The sequence below is a fragment of the Zeus faber genome (assembly GCF_960531495.2).
Source record: "Zeus faber genome assembly, chromosome: 1".
NCBI classification, from domain to species: domain Eukaryota; kingdom Metazoa; phylum Chordata; class Actinopteri; order Zeiformes; family Zeidae; genus Zeus; species Zeus faber.
In genome coordinates, this window is record NC_137193.1 from 59,826,705 (window position 1) to 59,849,180 (window position 22,476).

At 43.4% G+C, this 22,476-nt stretch overlaps 2 protein-coding genes across 2 annotated transcripts; one reads left to right on the plus strand and one right to left on the minus strand.

Annotated features, from left to right (window-relative positions):
• Nucleotides 1–1,384: 1,384 nt before the first annotated feature.
• ttc4 (tetratricopeptide repeat domain 4) lies at nt 1,385–4,855 on the plus strand. The gene is made up of 10 exons (XM_080001077.1): nt 1,385–1,603; nt 1,761–1,878; nt 2,045–2,203; nt 2,314–2,391; nt 2,501–2,625; nt 2,734–2,820; nt 3,412–3,641; nt 3,979–4,063; nt 4,466–4,548; nt 4,721–4,855. Exons 1-10 carry the CDS (start codon nt 1,493–1,495, stop codon nt 4,818–4,820), a joined length of 1,176 nt encoding a protein of 391 aa, XP_079857203.1. The 5' UTR covers nt 1,385–1,492; the 3' UTR covers nt 4,821–4,855.
• Nucleotides 4,856–11,665: 6,810 nt separating this feature from the next.
• Nucleotides 11,666–20,608, minus strand: ttc22 (tetratricopeptide repeat domain 22; the record flags this gene model as incomplete). Its single annotated transcript, XM_079998067.1, is given in 9 exon segments — nt 11,666–12,208; nt 14,517–14,669; nt 15,050–15,211; nt 15,295–15,413; nt 15,885–16,000; nt 16,098–16,153; nt 16,251–16,391; nt 16,394–16,595; nt 20,346–20,608. Coding segments are annotated over 9 exon segments (1,755 nt in total).
• Between the last annotated feature and the right edge of the window lie 1,868 nt (nt 20,609–22,476).

A 22,476-nucleotide genomic window follows, 5' to 3' on the forward strand; every position in this document is an offset into this window, starting at 1 on the left:
ACAACTTGAATGTTTTATGCAGCCTATGGGTGGGGGGAGCACCGTATTGAACCATCTCCGGTGTGCTGTTTTATAAGGGGCTGTTATTCTCTGTGGGTTTTTTTTTGTTTGTTTTTTTTAATTTCTGCATTTTTCACGCTACAAATATCTGAAACACAGCAACCCCAGTACGCACAGTCAAGTCGTACGAGTTAGACCAGTGTCGATAAACATTTGGAGCAGAAATGAGTGAAAAACTGTCATAATTTGATTAATTTCAGGAGCGGGCCGCTTAGTGACATCATCCCAAGTTTTATAAGTCCAAGCTTCGTTTCTCAGTTCCCATTCCCCTCTAGCCACTTGGACTGCATAGCGTTCACAGACAACCTGAACAGGGTTCCAGACTAACGGCATCCCATTTTTCATCGTCCTAGGGACGATGGAAAATGTGTTTAGGACATAGCTGTCAACCCTCCCTTATTTCCCGGGATTCTATCATATTTTACCGTTCTTTCATGCTGTCTTCCCAGTTGTTAATTTCCTGTAAATACCCCATATCTTTAACGTTTATGAAGAAAAAGAAATTAAAGGTCTCCTCTCCGCTGACCGCTGCATATGTTTTTATCATAGATGAACTGTATTTCGAATTGAATGAAACCAAAGAAAACACTGCGTAATGGGGACACTTTCTCACTTTCACCTTCTCCTCAAGGAAAGTGTCATATTTATAGCGCTGTTAAATTCATCCTTTAATAAAAATCTGAAATTTTGTTCTAATCCTATTTCTTTGGATGGAGCAAAATTAATATTACTTTATTTCCTCAAAATTTGAATTGTGTTTTAATTAAGCCACTAACAACTATGGAGTAAAGGAACAACTTTTTGATTTGGGGACAGTTTATATTAGGGTTGAATGGAAACTCTGAAAACTGTAGCTCGTGCTCTGTTTCACAAAACCACGAAGACTGATCAGTCACACGAGGCGTCTTCGCACCGCTAGAGGTTCTAAGAACCTTTGGAGGAACCTTCCTTCCCCTTAGAGTCCGCACTGCGTGATCCAGGAGCGATCGTAAAAGCTCAAACACCCTTCTTGGGGCACACTTGAACTAAACCACGCAAGAGGAACATTTAGCGACGTAATGCAACGCGATGTGTGTTACGAAACGTCGGAAACCTGTAATACGTACCTGACATGACTGAACCGGACCCCATGTATTTCTGCCTGTACGTATATTTATTATTCAGATATTTTGGTATAAAAAAATAAAATAAATAAAAACGTTTGGCGTTCGTGGTCGCGGAGCCTTTGTATCTGAAGTTATTTTCTACACGGACAGATTAAACCGTTGCACCGTTCCGTACACATGGGTAAACAAGCGGAAGCCGGCGCTGTTGACGTAAAATCAGATCTGTACATTTTAGCTGCACATGGCGACGGACTGATCTCTGTAACAAACTACCTGTCGAGAGGGAGAAAAGAGAACATTTTACTGTAAAATAGGATTTAATCGAAATGGCTTCGTCGGCGATGGATGATGACAGCGACGATGAAATGGACCAGTTTATGGAACAATTTAAGACGCACAAATATAAAAATGCTTTCGATGAAAACAACTGGGAAGAGGTAAAATGATCTATTTTCTATCTATCTATCTATCTGTCTATCTGTCTGTCTGTCTGTCTGTCTGTCACTGTATATTATATATCTATTATGTATCCGTCTGTCTGTCTTAACAACGCCCCTACAGCTCTCATCAAGCACAATTTTTTTTAATTTCCAGGAATTTGATAAAATCCCCCTATTCATGAAATCGGCCCCAGAAGAATTTGACAGTAAAACGCACCCTGATCTGGCCTGTCTCCAGTCCATCATCCACAATGATGACAGACCTCCAGAGGGTAGGTAGAAACAATATCCTTTTTTTGCAATGCATCCTTTCATGAAGATGTAGATGTATCTATTTTCTCGATCTTTATCTTTATTTACAGTATATTGTTATATTGCTTTGCCTTGCTGTTTGATTTGTCACTTCTCTCCTTGTCGCTTCTTTTAAATTTTCCTCAGAGCAAGCGAGCGGTCTGAAAGACGAAGGGAATGAGTATTTTAAAGAGAAAAACTATAAAAAAGCAATAACGTCGTATACGGAAGGTTTGAAGAAATGTGGCGACCAAGAAATCAACACTGTCTTGCTTACCAACCGGGCTGCAGCACACTTTCACCTTGGTGGGGAAATTGATCATAAAGTTGTGTGAACTTTGATCAACATAATGGGGAAAATTGATAATCATCTAGTGACTGTATTCAGATACTCTGCTCTGATTTTCATCGTACAGGTAACATGCGCTCTGCGTTGAATGATGCTGCTGCTGCAAAGAAGATCAAACCGGATCATCTTAAAGCCTTAATCAGAGGTGTGCAATCCAATACAGTAAAATGAAGAAACCTAAGAAAGCACTTTTATCAATAAGACTTAAAGAAGGCCCGGTAACTACCGTGTGTTTGCTTACATTGTGTCTGCAGGCGCTCAGTGCTGCATGCAGCTTCAGCATTTTGTGGAGGCTCTCCAGTGGTGTGACGCAGGTCTTAAGGTGCATCCCAGTGACAAAAAGCTGCAGGAGCTGAGAGCAGCAGCAGACAAACACAAGGTACGGCAGTGGACGAGCAGTTGGCTTGGGTAGGAACTGCTTGTATTATTCATTGACAGGTAATGCGATGTTGGGTGTCATGCCATAAGAAAAATGATATTGTTTTAGAGAGCAGCAGAGCGAGATGCTAGGAAAGCAAAAGCCAAAGAAAAGAAAGCGTGCAGTGACAAAGAGGCTCTACTGGCAGCTATCAAGGTAGGTCAAGGTTCTTACCAGGTCCTTGAAGTGCCTGAATTTCATCCTCAGAAATGTAAGTACTGGAAGACCTTGAAAATAGGTCAGTTTGTGCTGAAGTGCTTGAAAAGTCCTTGAAAAAAAAAACCACACTCATTGAAAACATGTGATATTCTCCCTGGGTTTGTTATCCAAATCATTTTCCAGAACCACTTTTACAACATAGATTATGCCAGGGAAATGTTATCCAGCATGGTTGGAGACACTTATAATAGTATGCCAATGAGATTTATAATAGATAAACTGTATAGTTGATATTCTTATATAAATAATAGAAGATAATTATAATAATAATAATAAATGAGACTAAGTTTATATTATATTTTAATTAATAAAGATCACATTGAAAATCGATTATATTTGTTTTGCATAAAGCACTTGAAAATGGAAAACTAGTGCTAAAAAAGTACTTGGAAAACCATGAATTAAATTTTGGAATGCCAGAATGAACCCTGGTAGGCGTTTTGTTTGTTGATTACATAATAAATAAAAACACACTGTTGTCACACACTGTTGTCAGCCTATGAACTTTTTTTGCGTGTTCTCTCATAGGAGCGGGGCGTCAAGCTGCTGCGGCCGGAGCAGCCACTGAAACGCAGCTCGGACAGCGAAGATGAGGACGGTGGCCCTGCGGTCGCGGTTCTGGACGGGCTGGACTCCCAGGAGGCCACGGGAGCGCGGGTGTTCCTGGATGAGCAGGGCTCGCTGCACTGGCCCGTGCTCTTCCTCTACCCAGAACACCAGCAGAGTGACTTTGTATCGGCCTTCTGCGACGGCTCCAGGTGAGTTCCTTGCTCTGCTCCGAACCCTGGTCATGAGTAGTACTATCTAGTTTGACCTGTGTAAAGTCTGAGTACAGTCTGAAGCCAGCATCATGTTTCTTTCTCTCAGTAGTTCTGTAACTGCCAGGGGAAAATATTTTTGGAATTTTGTAAACATTTCATACGTATTTTGAAAAGGCCAACATATTACTCCATTAATTGTTTTTCTTATGATTACTGCAGTGGTAAGCCTAGAAAGATACAGTCCTTGTCACCTCCAGTTTATTATAATTATTTTCAAATTATATTATACGAAACCTAAGAATTCTTACCGTATCCCATGTCTTTTCTATATTAGTTTCATTGACCACTTGGGGGTCATGTTTGGGGAGGAACTTCCACCTTGGGACACAGACAAGAAATACCTTCCTCAAAACCTGCAGGTTTGTATGTTTCACTAATTTACACAAAAAGGTTTCCTAATATAAATATAGAACAACTATATCGATGTATATTAGATTTATTTCTTATCGTATCTTGTTTTAAATTATATGTGGATTATATGAAATATATGAAATATCTGAGATATCTGGAATATATTTTAAGTAATGAAAATCACTTACAAATAAACTTTTTTTTTAATTTGAATTATGCCAAATATATCATTTAAACTGCCTGCTCATCAACGACAGTATATCAATGATTATCAATAATGAATCTATTGATTTGTCCTTTGGTAATAACTGATCAAACAATCAATTTGAGATCAACCATAACTACCAACACAATAAAACAATTTTTATTTTTATATTCTTAATATTATTTTTCCCTTCTTCTTCACTCAGCTGTTCTTTGAGGATGAGGAGAAGGAGACGTTGTACGAGGTTGAACCAACAACACTCCTTTTGAAGGTGTTGTGGCACAACAGGTGCGTGTTACATCAAATAAAACCTACAAAACTGTGTTTTCTGCAAGCTTTTATTGATTGACTGAATTTAGAGATTATAATTTAACGATGTAACTCAATTTCCAGAACGTCACAAACATTTTTATTTTTTTATTTTAATATCATGGTTCCTCTTTTGTGCTTTGTTTGACAGATGCTTTGTGAAGGCGGGCACTCCAAGCTTCATTGTTTTGGCCAAGGGATCGCCATTCTGCAAACAGTTTTTAACTGGAAGGACAGTGGAGAGATTGTAACGTTGTTCCTGTAAACTCATGTTTCATAATATTTTACATCTTCATCTGTATGTAACAGTTTGGAAACAATAATAAATGCTGAAAAGAAATGTGCTGAATGTTTCTTAATGCTGGCATATATTTGCGATGGTGGGATAATGGGGTTTAGAACACTGGCTATAGAAAGATCTGTCATCGTTCCATTGCTGTAAGCAGGTAGAGGCTTGTCTGAAAGGTAAGTCTGCAGTGTGAGTTATTGATCGTATCGGACTGTTATTAACCCTGCCATCCTGTCACTCCCAGCCCTTGTCTTACACCGGTAGCGCGGCCATGTTGCTCACACCAGTGGATTTTGGATTTTGAAGCCTGTTGACTGTCACTGCGTGCGTGAGTGGCTACTTACTCATCACCCGATGACGATGTTCTGGTGATTGACCACCTTCACTTTGGCCGCTTGTTCGCTAACCACAGCTCCAGCCTACGTGTTCAGGACAGCCGGTCGTTTGTTATTTTGGTCTCGCAAGCCATCTCACACCAGGAGCACCAGGAGTAGAAGGATGTCATACAGATACAGCCCTGTGGGACAAAGCAAAAATGTGTTTTTGGTGGTCAGTCCTGGGCCAAATGATCAGTTAGTACAATTAAGACATCCACACAAATTTCCATTTTGGATGAATGGATTTATTTTGATACAAAAAAATTTAAACATGATGTTTCTGTTACATCAAATATTCTAGTATGCATAGATTAAATCCTGTCAATTGTGACTACTTACTGAGGATAATTTGCAAATTTTGACCCATCCTGCCTTGTCCTTCCTCTTGGGCGAGCAGCAGGCAGCATTCAATGATGTGCCTGGGAACCTGGTTCCATGGCTCATCAGGTGATGTGTGCATGTTTTTGGTTGGGGTCCTTACTGATGTTAGAAACCCCATGTGAGCACATGCAAACTCCACACAGAAAGGCCCCTAATTGGGAGATAACCCTACGCTGCCAACAGCTCTCAAGGTGGGAATTGAACCCAGGCCCTTCTTGCTGTGAGGCAGCAGTGCAATGCACCGTGCCACCCTAACCCATGTGGCTGGGGGTTTTCAGGTTGTTTGTCCTTTGCTTTTGCCTGCAGCACAACAAAATTGTTTGGAGCGAAAAGATGTCTTCCTCTCCTGGATGTATTCATCCCGTGTGTGACAAGCTACAGTGCCATGACTGTTGTGTAAGTGTATTTACTGCTTTGTATCTTTTATCTAGTATTGTACTGTTGTAACTTAGGACTGCTGGTTTCACTCTGAACCCATCACTGGTAATTGCTTAGCCATCAACAAAGGGTGTGACTTCTAGACACTCCCCCAAATCAGTAAGTCCTTGTCTTTGTGCGGGCATGCCTTCAGCCGGGTGCAATCAGTCCGAGCATGAGAACAGCCGTCTTCAATCAGTGGTCATGCTACATTCACGGGCCTGTTACTAAAGCGTCAGCCCTGTGTGAAGACGGTATTGTGTAAAGACTTGCAAGTCTACCTGTGCAAGGACACCGAACAAGGCAAACCTGTCTTGTTTTTGTCACCTCATACACAATGTGCAACGACCACATTTCTGTAATTTTAAGGTCACACAGAAAGCCTCGTTATAACAAACGCTGATGCAATCTGGGTCACCTCAGGTCTCTGCAGCAAACATCATCTGCAAAGACCTCCTTCTCTGTTGGCTTGTGGAACTGTTGATCTGCAGTTAACAAGGCCGACTTTATTTCTGGTTACGCTAACCACCTCTCCTTGGAGCTCGTGCTCTCACTGAGACGTGGAGAACCTGAAAATAGTGCAACCCCGGCTGCGCTTTCCACAAACTACTCATTCTCCCACACCTCCCAACCATCTGGCCGTGGTGGTGGGACTGGCCTCCTAATTTCCAACATATGGAAATTTAATCCACTGCGGCCGTTAAACAACTTTGTCTCCTTTGAATATCATGCCAGCTTGGTGACTGCTCCAGTAAAAGCCTATGTGGTCGTCATCTACCGTCCACCAGGACAACTAGGTGACTTCCTACATGAGCTTGACACCCTGCTGTCATCAATTCCTGAGCATGAGTGTCCCATGCTTGTCCTGGGTGACATGAACATCCACGCGGACAGTGCGTGCTCGGTTAACTTCCTGTCTTTGGTTCGCTCATTCGACCTAAGACAGGTCCCGACTCCACCGACTCACGGGGCTGGCAAAGAGCTTGATCTCATTCTTGCTCGGAGCTGCACCACAGACAACCTAATGTTCACCCCTCTCCATCTCTCAGACCACTTCTTCATGCGCTTCAATGTTCAGCTTCCAGAACAACCCTCTACCTCCCCACCCATGGTTACCATTCGTCGTAATCTCCGCAACCTGTCTCCCACCCACTTCTCCTCTGTGCTCTCCTGTTCTCTTCCGCCTCACGGCACTTTCTCCTCTCTACAGGTTAATGATGCCACAGATTCTCTCTGCTCTACCTTGCGCTCATGTCTGGAGAGCCTGTGTCCACTATCCACCAGACCTGCTCGATCAACCCAGTCGCACCCTTGGCTGAGTGACACCCTCCGGACATCGTGCACTGACCTCAGAGCAGCCGAGAGGAAATGGCATAAATCCGAAGCGACTGAAAATCTTGCAAGCTACCAGACACTGCTGTCCTCCTTCTCTTCCAGCATCACGGCTGATAAGAAGGCTTTCTTCAACAACAGGATCAACGGTGCCACGGACACACGCAAGTTATTCTCCACCTTTAAGTCTCTGCTTTACCCTCCACCACCTCCTCCAGCTACCAACCTCACTGCTGATAGCTTTGCCTCCTTTTTTTACTGACAAAGTGGCAGCTATCAGTAGCCAATTCTCCAAACAACCAGCTCACAATCTGTCTACTCCGGCTCAAGGCTCATTGTTCCCTGGTTTTACCCCTCTCGCTGAGAGTAAGGTATCCAAACTACTAACATGTAGCCGTCCTACAACCTGTCCGCTAGATCCGATCCCATCTAACCTCCTTCAAGCCATATCACCGGCTGTCACCTCGGCAATCACACATTTGATTAATTTTTCCCTCACTTCAGGCACATTCCCCTCTGCTTTCAAAGTGGCTACGGTAGCACCACTGCTCAAAAAACCTTCACTCGATCCCACTCAAGTGGAAAACTATTGGCCGGTCTCACTCCTCCCATTGCTTTCCAAAACCATTGAGAGGGCAGTCTCAAACAGGTTACAGAGTTCCTGTCAAGAAACAACCTTCTTGATCCACTTTAATCTGGCTTCAAAAGCGGACACTCCACTGAAACAGCCCTGTTGTCTGTGACAGGCCTTAAAAACTGCTAGAGCTGCCGCCCAGTCCTCGGTTCTCATTCTGCTAGACTAATCAACTGCTTTTGACACTGTCAATCACAGCATTCTCCTGTCCATACTCTCAAGTATGTGACAGTATGTGGCATGGCAAGGCCAGTTGTCTGTGCCTCACCACCTCACCACAGGGGTGCCCCAAGGCTCTGTGCTGGGACCTCTCCCCTTTGCCATATACACCACCTCGCTGGGCCCGATCATCCGCTCGCATGGTTTTTCATATCACTGATATGCGGATGATACTCAACTCTATCTGTCTTTCCTCTCGGATTGCCTCGCTGACATATCCACGTGGATGAAGGATTACCATCTTCAACTAAACCTGGCAAAAACGGAACTGTTGATCTTCCCGGCCAACCAAGGTATTTATCACAACATTGATATCAAAATTGACTCTTTAGCTCTTGCTCCTACCAAGGCTACAAGGAATCTAGGTGTCATTATCGATAACCAACTGACATTCTCGGACCATGTGGCCGCCGTCTCTCGGTCGTGCAGCTTCGCACTATTCAACATCCGAATAGTCAGGCCGTACCTGACCCAATATGTCACTCAACTGCTGGTACAAACCTTGGTGATTTCCCGCCTCGACTACTGCAACGCTCTCTTAACAGGCTTGCCGGCTTGTGCGGTGAAGCCACTGCAGATGATACAGAATGCGCGGTGCGACTGGTGCTCAACCAGCCAAAAAGGGCACACGTTACTCCGCTGCTTATCGAGCTCCACTGAATTTCAAACGAATATTTTGCCATTTATTGGTAAAGGCGTTAAAACACGCTCCGTGCCTGCATGTGCCTACAGCTGTATGTCATTGGATTTTTGGAGAAACAGAAAATACAGGAGAATTTGCTGCCAATTCAAAGGGAATATTTGGTCCATTTCCATGCAAATTGAACCCACCAGACAGTTGCAGATCGAAGTTGTCCCCAGAGTTGTCCCCAGACTTAACAATAATAATAATCATCATAATAATTATATTATATAATTATAGAACCCAGAATCGCGATTGTGGCGCCTCCCCTTGCAGCTGCCTGCGCGAGCACCTTGTGTCGATTACGCACATTTTGGTATCTTTTAGTATTTTTAGAGCTTATTGTGCGTAATCACCGGGTGTTATGACATTTCACTGCAAATATGTATGACCGTATGTTTATGTATGTGACAAATAATCACTTGAACTTGAACTGGTTACCTGTAGGCGCCTGCATCAAGTTCAAGTCTCTTATGCTTGCCTACAGAGTGATTGTTGGGAATCCTCCCACTTACTTAAATGCTCTTGTAAGACCACATGTTACCCCCCGGATGCTGCGTTCGTCAAATGAGCGTCGCCTGGCTCTGCCGGCTGCACAACCACGGCAATCCAGGCTATTCTCATTTGTAGTTCCACGTTGGTGGAACGAGCTGCCAAAAACCACCAGAGCAGGGGCCTCCCTCTCTGTCTTTAAGAAGCACTTGAAGACCCAGCTCTTCAGTGAGTACCTCCTGTCCTAACCTACAATTACTTAGCACCACCTTGCAGTATTTATTGTTACACTAATGTCTCTGTCGCAATGTAGCTTGAATGTTATTCTCCCTTGTAAGTCGCTTTGGATAAAAGCGTCTGCTAAATGATTAAATGTAATGTAAATGTGTGTCCCCGCCCGCATGCTTGTCTCTGAGGGTCGCTGTTCACCACGAATATGGAAACAAGGTTCGCTGTTGTACATACTATATACTTATACGTAGAGCTCATATCTACACACCTACCTTTGGAGTAAAACTGTATTTTGTCCCGTGTAGGGCATCCTGTGTATGGACATCATGGCCTCCCTTTTTTTGCAGGCGCTGCCCTGGTGTCGGATGGCCCCCAAGCTCAAAAAGCGCTAGAACGGCCAGTTGCCCCCAATGCAGACCAACCGTCAGGTCCTAATGTGACCCACCGCAGACTTTAGGTACATTTGGTGGCTTTTGACTTTTTTCGCTTTAAAGGAAATGATCGATCTGCGTTGTTCAGGGCTGTTCAGCGTCTCAGTAAGTGAACTGTGTTTCCCCATGTAATCTAACAGTAATATTTAACTCCATGGTTTAACATTTTTCTACTATTTATAAATCAAACTCGGTTTTGAAAATACGTTGAGGTAAAAACTGACACAAAGGAACGAATCTGGAAAAATCAAATTTTCCTTCTAGAAAAGTTTTTTCAACTTATTTGGCGGCTCGTGGCAACTTTAAAATTGTGCGCGATAGCGGGCTTTGCAACGGTGGGTCACAAATGGTCAACCAGCAAAGCTTCATTGGCTCCATGCCGAGTTATGGACCCCCGTCGCCTCTCGATGTAGCTTGTAGCTTCAGCTTCAGGGGTATGGGTCCCCCAGGATGTGGTTCGCCTCCCCAAAGTCTATCACGAGTAACAGGATACCCGCCGACACCCTCCTCCACCCTGGGATATCGTCTTATCCATATCTTCTTATATCTACTTATACAAATGTAGTGTAAAGGGCAGACAGCGATAAAATGTTACTAATACTTCCTCCACTCCTGATGGGATCCTCTCCTGATCGATCAGTTGCAATGGAGCCCTACAGTGAAGCCATGGGAACTACAACAACATTTTCAAACTTGTCTCTTCAACCCCAAACTGAACTCTGACCTCTCTGCTCTCATCCCTCCTGTGCCTGTAAGCTACAGTGTCCACAAAATGTAACAGCTAAATTCAATTTAAATACCTTCAGGTTAAATGGGAATATATCCCTTTGCAGATCATATATCCTGTTATTTAACAGCTGTCATTTTCCTTTATTGATTTTTTTTTTTAATTTTGCCTCAAAAACTAGGCAAGGATATGCTTGGCAAGAAATCAAGTGCATATAGAAATGGCTTGGTCTTGATAAACCTTCCTTAATAATTAAAGGGGGAAAATGAAGGCTATCCAAATAAAAATGTCTGTAAAGATGCCGCAGTACTGAGCTTTGTACCAGTATTCTGTGCTCTGCATGAACTAATAAAGTTTTTTCCCTTTTGATCTTGTGCCTGATTTTTTGGTGATCAGTGGAAACGGGAATCTTACAAATACAAAACAAATGTTGTAAACAAATTGACATGAAATTAAACTTATATTTATACAGAAATAAAAAAAACCCCAATGTGTACCATGTAGGAATTGTGCCTAAAATGTGAGTAAATAAATATATAACCTGTGGTGGTCTGTTGCTTCACCTTCTACCATAGTGAATATTTATGTTAGACACAATTTTAATAGGCTGACCTCTCACCCTCTGCTCTGCCCATGGTTTTAGTGTGAACGTGGGGAAAAACCTCAATCAATTAATTTTATTCAGAATTTAAGTGCTCAATAAGTAGACAAAGGTGCCCTTCATTTCTTTTAAAATCCTCAAATACTATGAGCAGATCACATACTGGGTGATTCAACAACATTGCAGTGAAGTCCTTTAATAAAGCAAAAGCTCTTTTTGTTTACAACAGGCATAACCATTGTCTTTGCGTCTGAATAGGGGCCTCATAAAGCCACTTTCCGGCTCATGACATGGACAGGGACTTGGACAGCGGCCTCCTCTTGTCGGGGTGCCGCTGTCTAGGCAGCACTGTCTCCAGGAACCTCCTCACCAGGTCCAGCCTGTTGGTCCTGATCAGCGCCCGCGACAGTGCCGTCACCTCGGAGGTGTGGCTGCGGTACAGGCACCGCAGCTCAGCCTGCACCGCCTCCTCGGGATGCCTCTCCTCCGCCCGGCGCAGCCACTCCTCCAGCTGGGTGATGGCTGAGTCCGGGTTGGGGCCTCCCTGGGCGAACAGGGCCAGCAGAGCCTCTAGGAGGCAGCGCAGGGCCGTGGTATCTGTGCTGCCCGGCCTCTCCAGCTGCATGGCACGCTTGAAGCAGTCGGCCGCATTCTGCTCCTCGCCCTTCAGCAGCAGGCAGCGGCCCCGCAGCACATGCAGGTCTGGCAGGCTGCCGCCCGGCTCACAGTTGAGTGCCTGCGACAGGCAGACGAGAGCGCTGTTCACAGCCCCCTCATCTACCAGCAAGCTCTCCTGAAGAGCGTCCACGCCTGAGTAGTAGTGCACCTACGTTTGGAGACAGGTTTGGTGGGGAATTGAAGAGTTACAGTTGACTCTTGAATTTGACTCATTTGAATTCAAGAATGATTTCATTGTATCTACTTGTACTTAATTACAGTAAACTGAACTAGATCAGGGGGCCGCATCCGGCCCGCAAAACAATGTAATGAGGCCTGCAGCATCAATATAATACAGTGTTAAATCTGGTCTGCAAATGAATTTCAACATCACAATGCTTAATTATTATTAATAATCATAATAATAATAACATTAATGATAAGAATAAGAATAAGAATAATGGCTTGCATTTCTATAGCGCCTTTCAAGAGACCCAAGGACCCTTTACACATATGGAGGGAAACAAAACAAATTACACAAGAGCAGAAAATAATAGTATAATGTTATAATAATGTTGCTGGGGTGACAGCATTAATCAAGACCAAAGGCCTTGGTTTTTTCAGGAGTTTTTGAAGGTGTAAATGGTTGCGGCATTGCGGATCTCTGCTGGGAGAGAATTCTAAAGAGGGGCTGCCACACTGAAGGCTCTGTCCCCAAAAGTCTACATCATGGGAGTGGGGGTCGGTGAGCAAACCCTTGTACGAGGACCGCAGATTCTGGGACGGGGTATAGGGGTGGAGGAGGTCTGATAGGTACTGCGGGACAAGGGCATGGAGGGATTTATAGGTGCGGTGGAGGATTTTGTATGAGATACGAGACTTGACAGAGAGTCAGTGAAGGTGGATGAGGGTGGGGGTGATGCGCTGCCAGGGCTTGGTGAGGGTGAGAACCCTGGCAGCTGAGTTCTGCGGATACTGGAGCCTGTCCAGGGCTTTGCTGTGTACCCCAGACAGGACTCCATTGCAATAATCCAGATGGTAGGTGATGAAGGCATGGATAAGCATCTCAGCCACAGAGTCTGAGAGAGATGGCTGGAGTCTGAAAATGCTTTTGAGGTGGTAGAGAGCATTTTTGGTGATGGATTTGACGTGTGACTGGAATGAGAGGGTGGAGTCAGGTTGCAGACTTCCTGGGATGGGCAGATGGAGCAGCCATCAACATCAAGGAGAAGATCTCCAAACCTCTGGAGCAGCGCCTTGGAAGCCACAACCATGAGCTCTGTTTTTGTATTACTATTTAGCTTGAGTAGATTATATGACATCCAGGTTTTTATGTTGTGTAGGCAGTTGACAAGGGACTGTGGGGGTAGCTGAGCTGATGGTTTAATGTTGAAATACAGCTGGGTGTCATTGGCATAGGAGTGGAGTCTTGGGCCGTGGGGACAGAAAATTTGGCCAAGGGGGAGCATGTAGATGGTGAAAATAAGGGTTCCAAACACAGAGCCTTGGGCAGGCCTTGGTTGACTGAGCTGGGGTGGCACTGGAGTCTGTGATGGTGACAAACTGTTTCCTGTTGGAGAGATAGGACTAGAACCAGGAGAGAGCTGCACAGGTGAGGCCCAGGTATTCAGATTAGCGGTTGAGGAGGATGTTATCGGAAACAGTGTCGAAGGCTGTGGGAGGTTCAGGAGAATAAGGATACTGATGTGGCCGGAATCGGCAGAAATGAGGAGGTCATTGGTGGTTTTGATGAGGGCGGTCGGTCTCTGTGCTGTGGTGAGCTCTGAAGCCAGATTGAAGGGGTCCATGGAGCTAATGGTTGGAATTGTGTTGATTGAGTTGGGTGGCAACTGCTCTTTCTGAGGGCAGTCTTACTTAATGTCTAATCTTACTGAGAAAGGGAAGGTTGGAGATTGGCCGGTAGTCCAGACATGGCTTTTCAAGAATAGGGTGACTAAAGTCATTTTGAAGCTGGAGGGTACCATGCCAGATTCCAAGGAGGAGTTGATAATGTCAACCATGATGGTGGACAGGGGAGGTAGGCATGCCTTGACCAAGGCTGTGGGCATGGGGTCCAAACAACAGGTCCAAAGAACAGGTGGAGGCACAGCAGGATGCATATGATACTAAATGTTTGAAACTCTTCGATGAGATACCTAATAAAGAGACAACACTGGGTGGAATCACAGTGTGCTCCATTTCCAGTCAACTCAATCTGAGCTATTTTAACAATCTGCTTTAATTACACTCTTAGAACTATTTGGTTTGCCATTACTGTAGTTAAGATCAGGACTATGCAGCAATTTATATTGTATAATGGATTGCCATATTTAAAACGTGCCCCGCACTGTATCTTATGACTGAACCAAAAATACACTGCTACAGTACGTTAATATCAGTGCCACGTTATAAGCCAATCAACTGGTTGAAAATATGATAAATATTTCCATTTTTTGACCCATGCTATGTCTTTTTACCTGTGCCAGCTCCAGGTGAGTGCGCAGAGAGGGCTGCACAGCCAGAACGTTGTCCAGATCTCTTCTAGCATTGGTGAGCTTCTGTCTGTCTGGAAGTCCTCCTTCACCCTGCTTGGCCCTCTCCAGGTCTCTCACATAGGTCATCATGTTGATCTGCATGGGACAAATGTGGAAAATATAAATAAATACACTTCAAAGCTTTTAGTATACTTTTAGTATACCTTATACTTTTATTAACTATTTAGTGAGTGAGTTCATTAAAATCTTTACATTAGTAGATGTACTGTTCTATTTGCTGTATACACCATTACAGTATTGAACTACATAGTACAATGTTGTACCATGTAGAATAGAGCACATTCAATATCAATAAGACTTAGTCTAATTGTCTTTTAATCTGAGTCCGAGTCACATACTGAGTCAGTATGTGAATGAACACTACAAAAATATCAATACTTCTGCGCAATAAATGCCTTCAGTCGAGCATTTTCTAGCATTTTGGCAGTGGCTTGGGCTCTGCCACGCTGCAGTACCTTGGCCCGGGTGCAGTACGTCTGCCAGTTGAGTTCTGGGTCTGGCAGCACGTTGAGCGCCATGTTGCAGATCCCCGTTGCCATCTCGTGTTTGCCCAGCACAAAGAACATCTTGGCCAGGACATTCAGGATGCAGGCGTCATCGCTGGCCAGCTTTATGGCCTGTGCACACAGTTTGGTTATGGTAACGGTGTACGATAGGCAAAGGTGTTTAAGGTACATTAAATAGGTTTGGGTGGACTCACAGTTCCATAGCAGGACAGGGGATCCGAGCCTGAGAAACCACAGTCATGTATGGACATGGGCACGGTGGAAAACTCCTCCTTCCTCTCCAACATGATGCCAATGTAACACCAGGACAAAGCTGAGAGAGAGAAAGAGAGGACACAGCAAAGCCTTAGTACGTGGACACAATGTGTCCTCCTCCTGCATGCATATAGTCTTTTGATCTTAGAGGTTCCTTATTGAAGGTTCCTCAGAGAAGTTATCAACACCCTTGGAGGTGTTGGTTCCAACTAACCCCACCATATCGTCACAATTAAGTCCCCAAATTTCTAGCCATCAGGTGACCATGTTGCCAAGTGCCATCAGTAAGGAGATAACATTACCATCATTGATCAGACTAAGCCCGTTTTGGGTGGGTAACAATTAATTGAATGAACAGCAATATGGAGCTTTTAGCAGAGTAATCAAGATCTGATACCTCCAGTTTCTTAGCCACATAATACTGGCTGGGGAATATTATTCAGTATTTCCTTAATGAATAAAAAAGCACATGAATTCCTCATATACTGCAGCTTAATAGGGAAATGGAATTTTCTTCTTTCCTGCCTACCTTTATGTTGTATTTTTTCTGACTTGAGTGTTTCTGTGAGAAGCTTCAGTCCCTTGTTGTAGTGTGAAAGTCGTGAATATTCAGAATCAATGTTGGTCTTCACTATGTCATCTAGTCTGCAAGGACAGAACAACTGCTCAATCACTGCACATCAGTCACCGGTGAAATTGAGGGTCTTCTTCACAGACTCAATATAGCAGCTGTATATAGTACCTTATGTAGATTGTTGCCATTTTAAAATACCAGCTCCTTTTCTCCTCCATTGGTATCTGAAAAAAACGTTAACGCCATACATTATATTATTCAAAGAAGAAACTGACCACCGCCCAACTTAAAGCATACAAAAAAGCCACATCGTCGCCCCACCAGATCTCCCTCATAGTCCAGGGCTCTGTTGTACAGGGTCAGTGCCATGACCAGCCTCTCTCTGAGCTCCCCCTGGTTGTCCAGCTCCACGTCGTGGGGGTGGGTGTAAGCCTGCTCGGCCAGGCACCGGGCGGCCAGCAGGGGTGGGTGTAAGCCTGCTCGGCCAGGCACCGGGCGGCCAGCAGCCTGGACTCCGCCTGGCCGACCTCCCCACCGTCGATGCCCATGAGCTGGGACACCTTCTCTACGCATTCCCCCGCGTCTAGCTCTCTCCCAAGCTTGTCGTAGACGTAGCCCAGGTTGGCCCAGGCGTTGAGGTTCCCAGGGTCCTCCTTACAAATGCTCCTGTAAAGATCATGGGTCAAAGAACACTTGTGGACAATGTAGCAATTTAACTAAAATATTAGAAGAAGATGATGATGATGACTATGATGATGATGGTGATGCATTTTTATTGACCCCTGTGGGGAAATTTGTTCTACTTCATTTGTTCTATGTTTGTTCTTATAATTTGTTTTACCAATCTTAGCTATCTAGGTCTAACCCCAACATTTCTAGTGTCTAACCGTAACATGTTTAGTGTCTAACCCCAACATTTCTAGTGTTTAACCCTAACATGTTAAGTGTCTAACCCCAACATTTCTAGTGTCGAACCCTAACATGTTTAGTGTCTAACCCCAACATTTCTAGTGTTTAACCCTAACATGTTAAGTGCCTAACCCCAACATTTCTAGTGTCGAACCCTAACATGTTTAGTGTCTAACCCCAACATTTCTAGTGTTTAACCCTAACATGTTAAGTGCCTAACCCCAACATTTCTAGTGTCGAACCCTAACATGTTTAGTGTCTAACCCCAACATTTCTAGTGTTTAACCCTAACATGTTAAGTGCCTAACCCCAACATTTCTAGTGTCGAACCCTAACATGTTTAGTGTCTAACCCCAACATTTCTAGTGTTTAACCCTAACATGTTAAGTGCCTAACCCCAACATTTCTAGTGTCGAACCCTAACATGTTTAGTGTCTAACTCCAACATTTCTATTGTCGACCCCTACCATTTTGAGTGTCTAATCCCAACATTTCTAGTGTCAAAGCATAACATATTTTGTGTCTCACCCCAACATTTCTAGTATCTAAAGCCAACATGTTTAATGCCTAACCTCCACATTTCTAGTGTCAAACCCTAAGACGTTTAGTGTCTAACCCCAACATTTCTAGTTTCGACCCTAACATGTTTACTGCCTAACCCCAACATTTCTAGTGTCCAGCCCGGACATGTTTAGTGCCTAACCCGAGCAGTTTTAGAATTTAGGGTCTAACCACAACATTTCTAGTGTCAAACCCTAACATGTTTAGTGTCTAACCACAATATTTCTAGTGTCTAACCCTAACATCTTTCGTGTCTAACCCCAACATTTCTAGTATCTGAAGCAAATATGTTGATTGCCTAACCCCAACATTTCTCTTCTCTAACCCCACCATTGGTGGTGTCTAAAGCCAACATGTTTAATGCCCAACCCCAACATTTCTACTGTCTAACCCCAACATTTCTAGTGTCGAACCCTAACATGTTTAGTGTCTAATTACAACATTTCTATTGTCGAACCCTAACATGTTAATTGTCTAACCCCAACATTTCTACTGTCTAACCCTAACGTGTTTAGTGTTAACCCCAACATTTCTAGTGTCTAAGCCCAACATGTTTAGTCCCTAACCTCAACATCTCTAGTGTCAAGCCCTACCATATTTTGTGTCTTACCCCAACATTTCTAGTGTCTAAAGCCAACATGTTTAATGCCTAACCTCCACATTTCTAGTGTCAAACCCTAAGACGTTTAGTGTCTAACCCCAACATTTCTAGTTTCGACCCTAACATGTTTACTGCCTAACCCCAACATTTCTAGTGTCCAGCTCCGACATGTTTAGTGCCTAACCCGAACAGTTTTAGAATTTAGGGTCTAACCACAACATTTCTAGTGTCAAACCCTAACATGTTTAGTGTCTAACCACAATATTTCTAGTGTCTAACCCTAACATCTTTCGTGTCTAACCCCAACATTTCTAGTATCTGAAGCAAATATGTTTATTGCCTAACCCCAACATTTCTCTTCTCTAACCCCACCATTGGTGGTGTCTAAAGCCAAATGTTTAATGCCCAACCCCAACATTTCTACTGTCTAACCCCAACATTTCTAGTGTCGAACCCTAACATGTTAATTGTCTAACCCCAACATTTCTACTGTCTAACCCTAACGTGTTTAGTGTTTAACCCCAACATTTCTAGTGTCTAAGCCCAACATGTTTAGTCCCTAACCTCAACATCTCTAGTGTCAAGCCCTAACATATTTTGTGTCTTACCCCAACATTTCTAGTGTCTAAAGCCAACACGTTTATTGTCTAGCCCCAACATTTCTACTGTCTAACCCCAACATGTTTGATGCCTAACCCCAACATTTCTAGTTTCGAACTGTAACATGTTTAGTGCCTAACCCCAACATTTCTAGTGTCTTGCCCCAACATGTTTAGTGTCTAACCCCAACATTTTTAGTGTTTAGGGTCTAACCACAACATTTCTAGTTTCGAACTGTAACATGTTTAGTGCCTTACCCCAACATTTCTAGTGTCTTGCCCCAACATGTTTAGTGTCTAACCCCAACATTTTTAGTGTTTAGGGTCTAACCACAACATTTCTAGTGTCGAACCCTAACATGTTTAGTGTCTAACCACAACATTTCTAGTGTCTAACCCTATTATCTTTCGTGTCTAACATCAACATGTGTAGTGTCTAAAGCCAACATGTTTATTGTCTAATCCCAACATGTTTAGTGCCTAACCCCAACATGTTTAATGTCTAACCACAACATTTCTAGTGTCTAGGCCCAACATGTTTAGTGTCTAACCACAACATTTCTAGTGTCTAACCCTGACATCTTTCGTGTCTAACCCCAACATTTCTAGTGTCTTACCCCAACATTTTTAGTGTCTAGACCCAACATGTTTAGTACCTAACCCCAACATTTTCAGTGTTTAGTGTCTAACCACAACATTTCTGGTGTCGAACCCTAAGATGTTTGCTGCCTAACCCTAACATTTCTGGTGTCTAACCCTAACATGTTAAGTGTCTAACCCCATCATTTCTAGTGTCGAACCCCAACATGTTTAGTGTCTCACCCTAAAATGTTTTGTGCCTACCCCTCACATGTTTAGTGTCTAATACTGGGAGCGGACTTTATAAAATCAAGGAAATCAAGGCTTACTCAAGGAAGTACCATGACGGAGTCAAAGAAGATAAATGTAGGCAAGAAATAGCAGAGGCACCTCAGCAACATGGTGAGAAGATGGTTAAACTATGCTAGGTTATCAATCCCCAGTAGCAAGACTTCCTGCTTGTTTTTTCTTTCTTTTCTTTTTCTTATTGGAACACAAGACCACCAGAATCACCTATGAACTCACAAAGGGTCATGAAAGACAGCATACAATGATTGGTCGGGTTATACTTGTAATGTTGCCAGTCTCCCGGCCAAGACACAGCAATAATTTATGGTACTGTGATTGCCTAATCTGATATGGTGACTGTGGTGTGGGGGTGGTGTGATTTAAGCAGCCACACCCGTCTGGGTCTAGTTAATGGGGCCCAGGATCAGGCTGTGTACCTGTTTCTTATCAGAGCAATCAATGAGAATGGGTTAAATCGCCCATCCCCACACACGGGAAAAGGGAGCTCTTGTCTTGAAACCATTCCATTTGCTCCTAGCGTATTACATCCTGCCATTAAACCAGTTAGTGCTTCACATCATTGCCTGTGTCTCTGTGTTGGGGAGCCCTGGATAAGCCACTCGGGTGGCGTGTGGCAGGAGAAATGCTACGGTGACCATTGTGAAAGACATAAATATTGTGTTGTCTGATCCCAGCATAACCCTTACATGTTTAGTGCCTAACCATAAAATGTCTATTGCCTAACCATAACATGTTTATTGTCTAACCCTTATGTTAGGACCGGATTTTAAAAAAATCTCTTGTTTCCTTAAGTCCACAATGGTAAAATAAATTACCTTGGGTACCTAATGGAACCAAATGTACAAATCTGGCCATCACCTGAACGTCTCCTCGGCCGTCTCCAACTGGTCCAGGTGGAAAGCCAGGAAGCCCAGGAGGTTTCGGATGGCATACTGCATGTACCCGCTCTCAGCCTCCAGCTCGGCCCGCAGGCTGGCCTGCCTCAGGTGGGTGTCTCGTCGCCTCAGCTCTACGGGGCCCGTGGGGTCACAGTTGAGGTTGAGTTCCAGGTGGAAATGGCCCGGGATGTACTCCATGGCCTCCATGAGAGCCTCTATGTCGTCTCTGCTGCCTCCTGCCATGGCTGATGCCTGCCCTCACCCTATACTTAGTTTAGTTACAAAGAGAAAAGCAACCATAAGAGTCACAATCCTCCATATACAAACTAATTTTGAGATTTTTAAAGTAAGACAATACCTCCTTCTCTGCCAGTCCAGTATGTTTGACTCCACCGTCACTGCAGCAGGGCTGTTGACATCCTGTCGTGGACAGGTAAAACTGGTTGGGCTTGAGAGTGACAGGGGAGTGGAACTTGTGCTTCCTCCTGAGGCAAAAGTCCTGTTGCTGAGTCATATCCTATACAGTTGTTTTTACAAAGAAAAAGTAGTTTGCAAATTGTAATATTACTTTTCAGGTGCTTCTTGGGTAAATTGTTTGCCTCATGTACCTACATGTGTACATAAAGGAATGTAGCTCCTGGATTGCTGTCATTCTTTAAAATCCAGATCCAAATCGGCACCAATAAAATATAATTAATTAAAATCGAGTACATCAAATAAATTTGGTAATATACGCAAAAAAATAAACCTAAAAATAAACAATAAAATGGCCCTGGTAATAGCCTCTTCCTCCCTCTATATAAAGAATGAAAAAATGTGAAGAAAGAGAAAGAAATGTAAACCAACAGGCTCCACATCAATGTGAATTGGGAACATTCATTTGGGTTGAAATTTCAGATTTATTTTTCTATCTTCACATTCTATTCTCAGTTTACTTTAACATCACAAAATGAAATGTGTGGCTTAATTTAACTCATAAAACACAGGTATTTAAGGAATTCTGTCACTGCAATGCCACAGTCCTCCACCAGGGGAGGATGCACCATTTCAAACCAGCCTGACCATAATTATCTGTTCAAGTAGAAGAGTAAACATGGTGTCCATGGGACAGAATAAAATCATTAAAACACCCAGAAGAATGGTTGAACTGTTCTGCTTTTGTCTATATCTACATGAAGAGAAAATTATTTGGAACGTCATGTGGTCATATGATTTACAGCACCCAGTGGTAGTACCCTCAAATGAATGGAAAAGTAGCGTGCAAGAACTGAAATGCCATTTAATGAAGTAGAATGTCTAGACCTCACAAATTGCACTATATTTATTTGCGCAGGTCCCAGTGAGTGACGTCATTGCACAATGTCTTGCGTTTCCATTTCCTCTTTAACTTCAAACCCAAATTACCGTATTTGTGGTTGAATTGTACAGCCCACTGATCCTCACCAGGAATTCAGATCATGATGTACAGACAGACCGGCTGGGTCCTCTGGACAGTTTAGTAACGTATCAGTGGGGCCCAGTATTGTTTTCACTCTTCACTTGTTAAAGCCACTTTGAAGAAATGGCTCCGAGTCTGTTGTGGATCAGTTAAGGGTGTGCTGCTTTGTGTACAGTATGCGTGGTTTGTGTCTAATTTTGTCTATGTGCCTATTTTTCACCATTACATAAAGCAAATAATCCTGGGTTTTAAAATGACTGTCAATCAACCCTGTGCTGTTTGTGTCAGAGAGTGCAGCTGCATAATTCTCTCTCTTTTTTTTTTTTTTTGCCTTTGAGTGGGTTGATGTTGGATTTGGACAGTGTAGGTGTGCTGAAAGCTGGCATCTCTGTGCCACCGTTGCCATGGCAACTCGCACAGGTTAAAGTGTGATTGCATCATAACATATTGCAAAATGCTGGCGTGAGTAGGCCTACACACATAATACATGCTATTTTATGCATTTAGATTTTTTTCCCCCATTTTCTTTTGTATTTTATGGTAGGTTTATGGTTTTAAAACCCCACCTGCTGTGGGTTATTGTCTTTTCAATATGTCAATGTATTTTAACCCATTCTTATAAACAGGAAATAAAAAATAAATAGAAATAAACAAACAAAGACAAATAAAAAAT

Coding starts and splice junctions, on each gene's coding strand:
- ttc4 (XM_080001077.1), top strand. CDS start 1,493: ATGGCTTCGTCGGCGATGGATGATGACAGCGACGATGAAATGGACCAG. Junction 2,392..2,500: donor TCTTAAAGCCTTAATCAGAG/GTGTGCAATCCA, acceptor TTGTGTCTGCAG/GCGCTCAGTGCTGCATGCAG. Junction 4,549..4,720: donor AAGGTGTTGTGGCACAACAG/GTGCGTGTTACA, acceptor TTTGTTTGACAG/ATGCTTTGTGAAGGCGGGCA.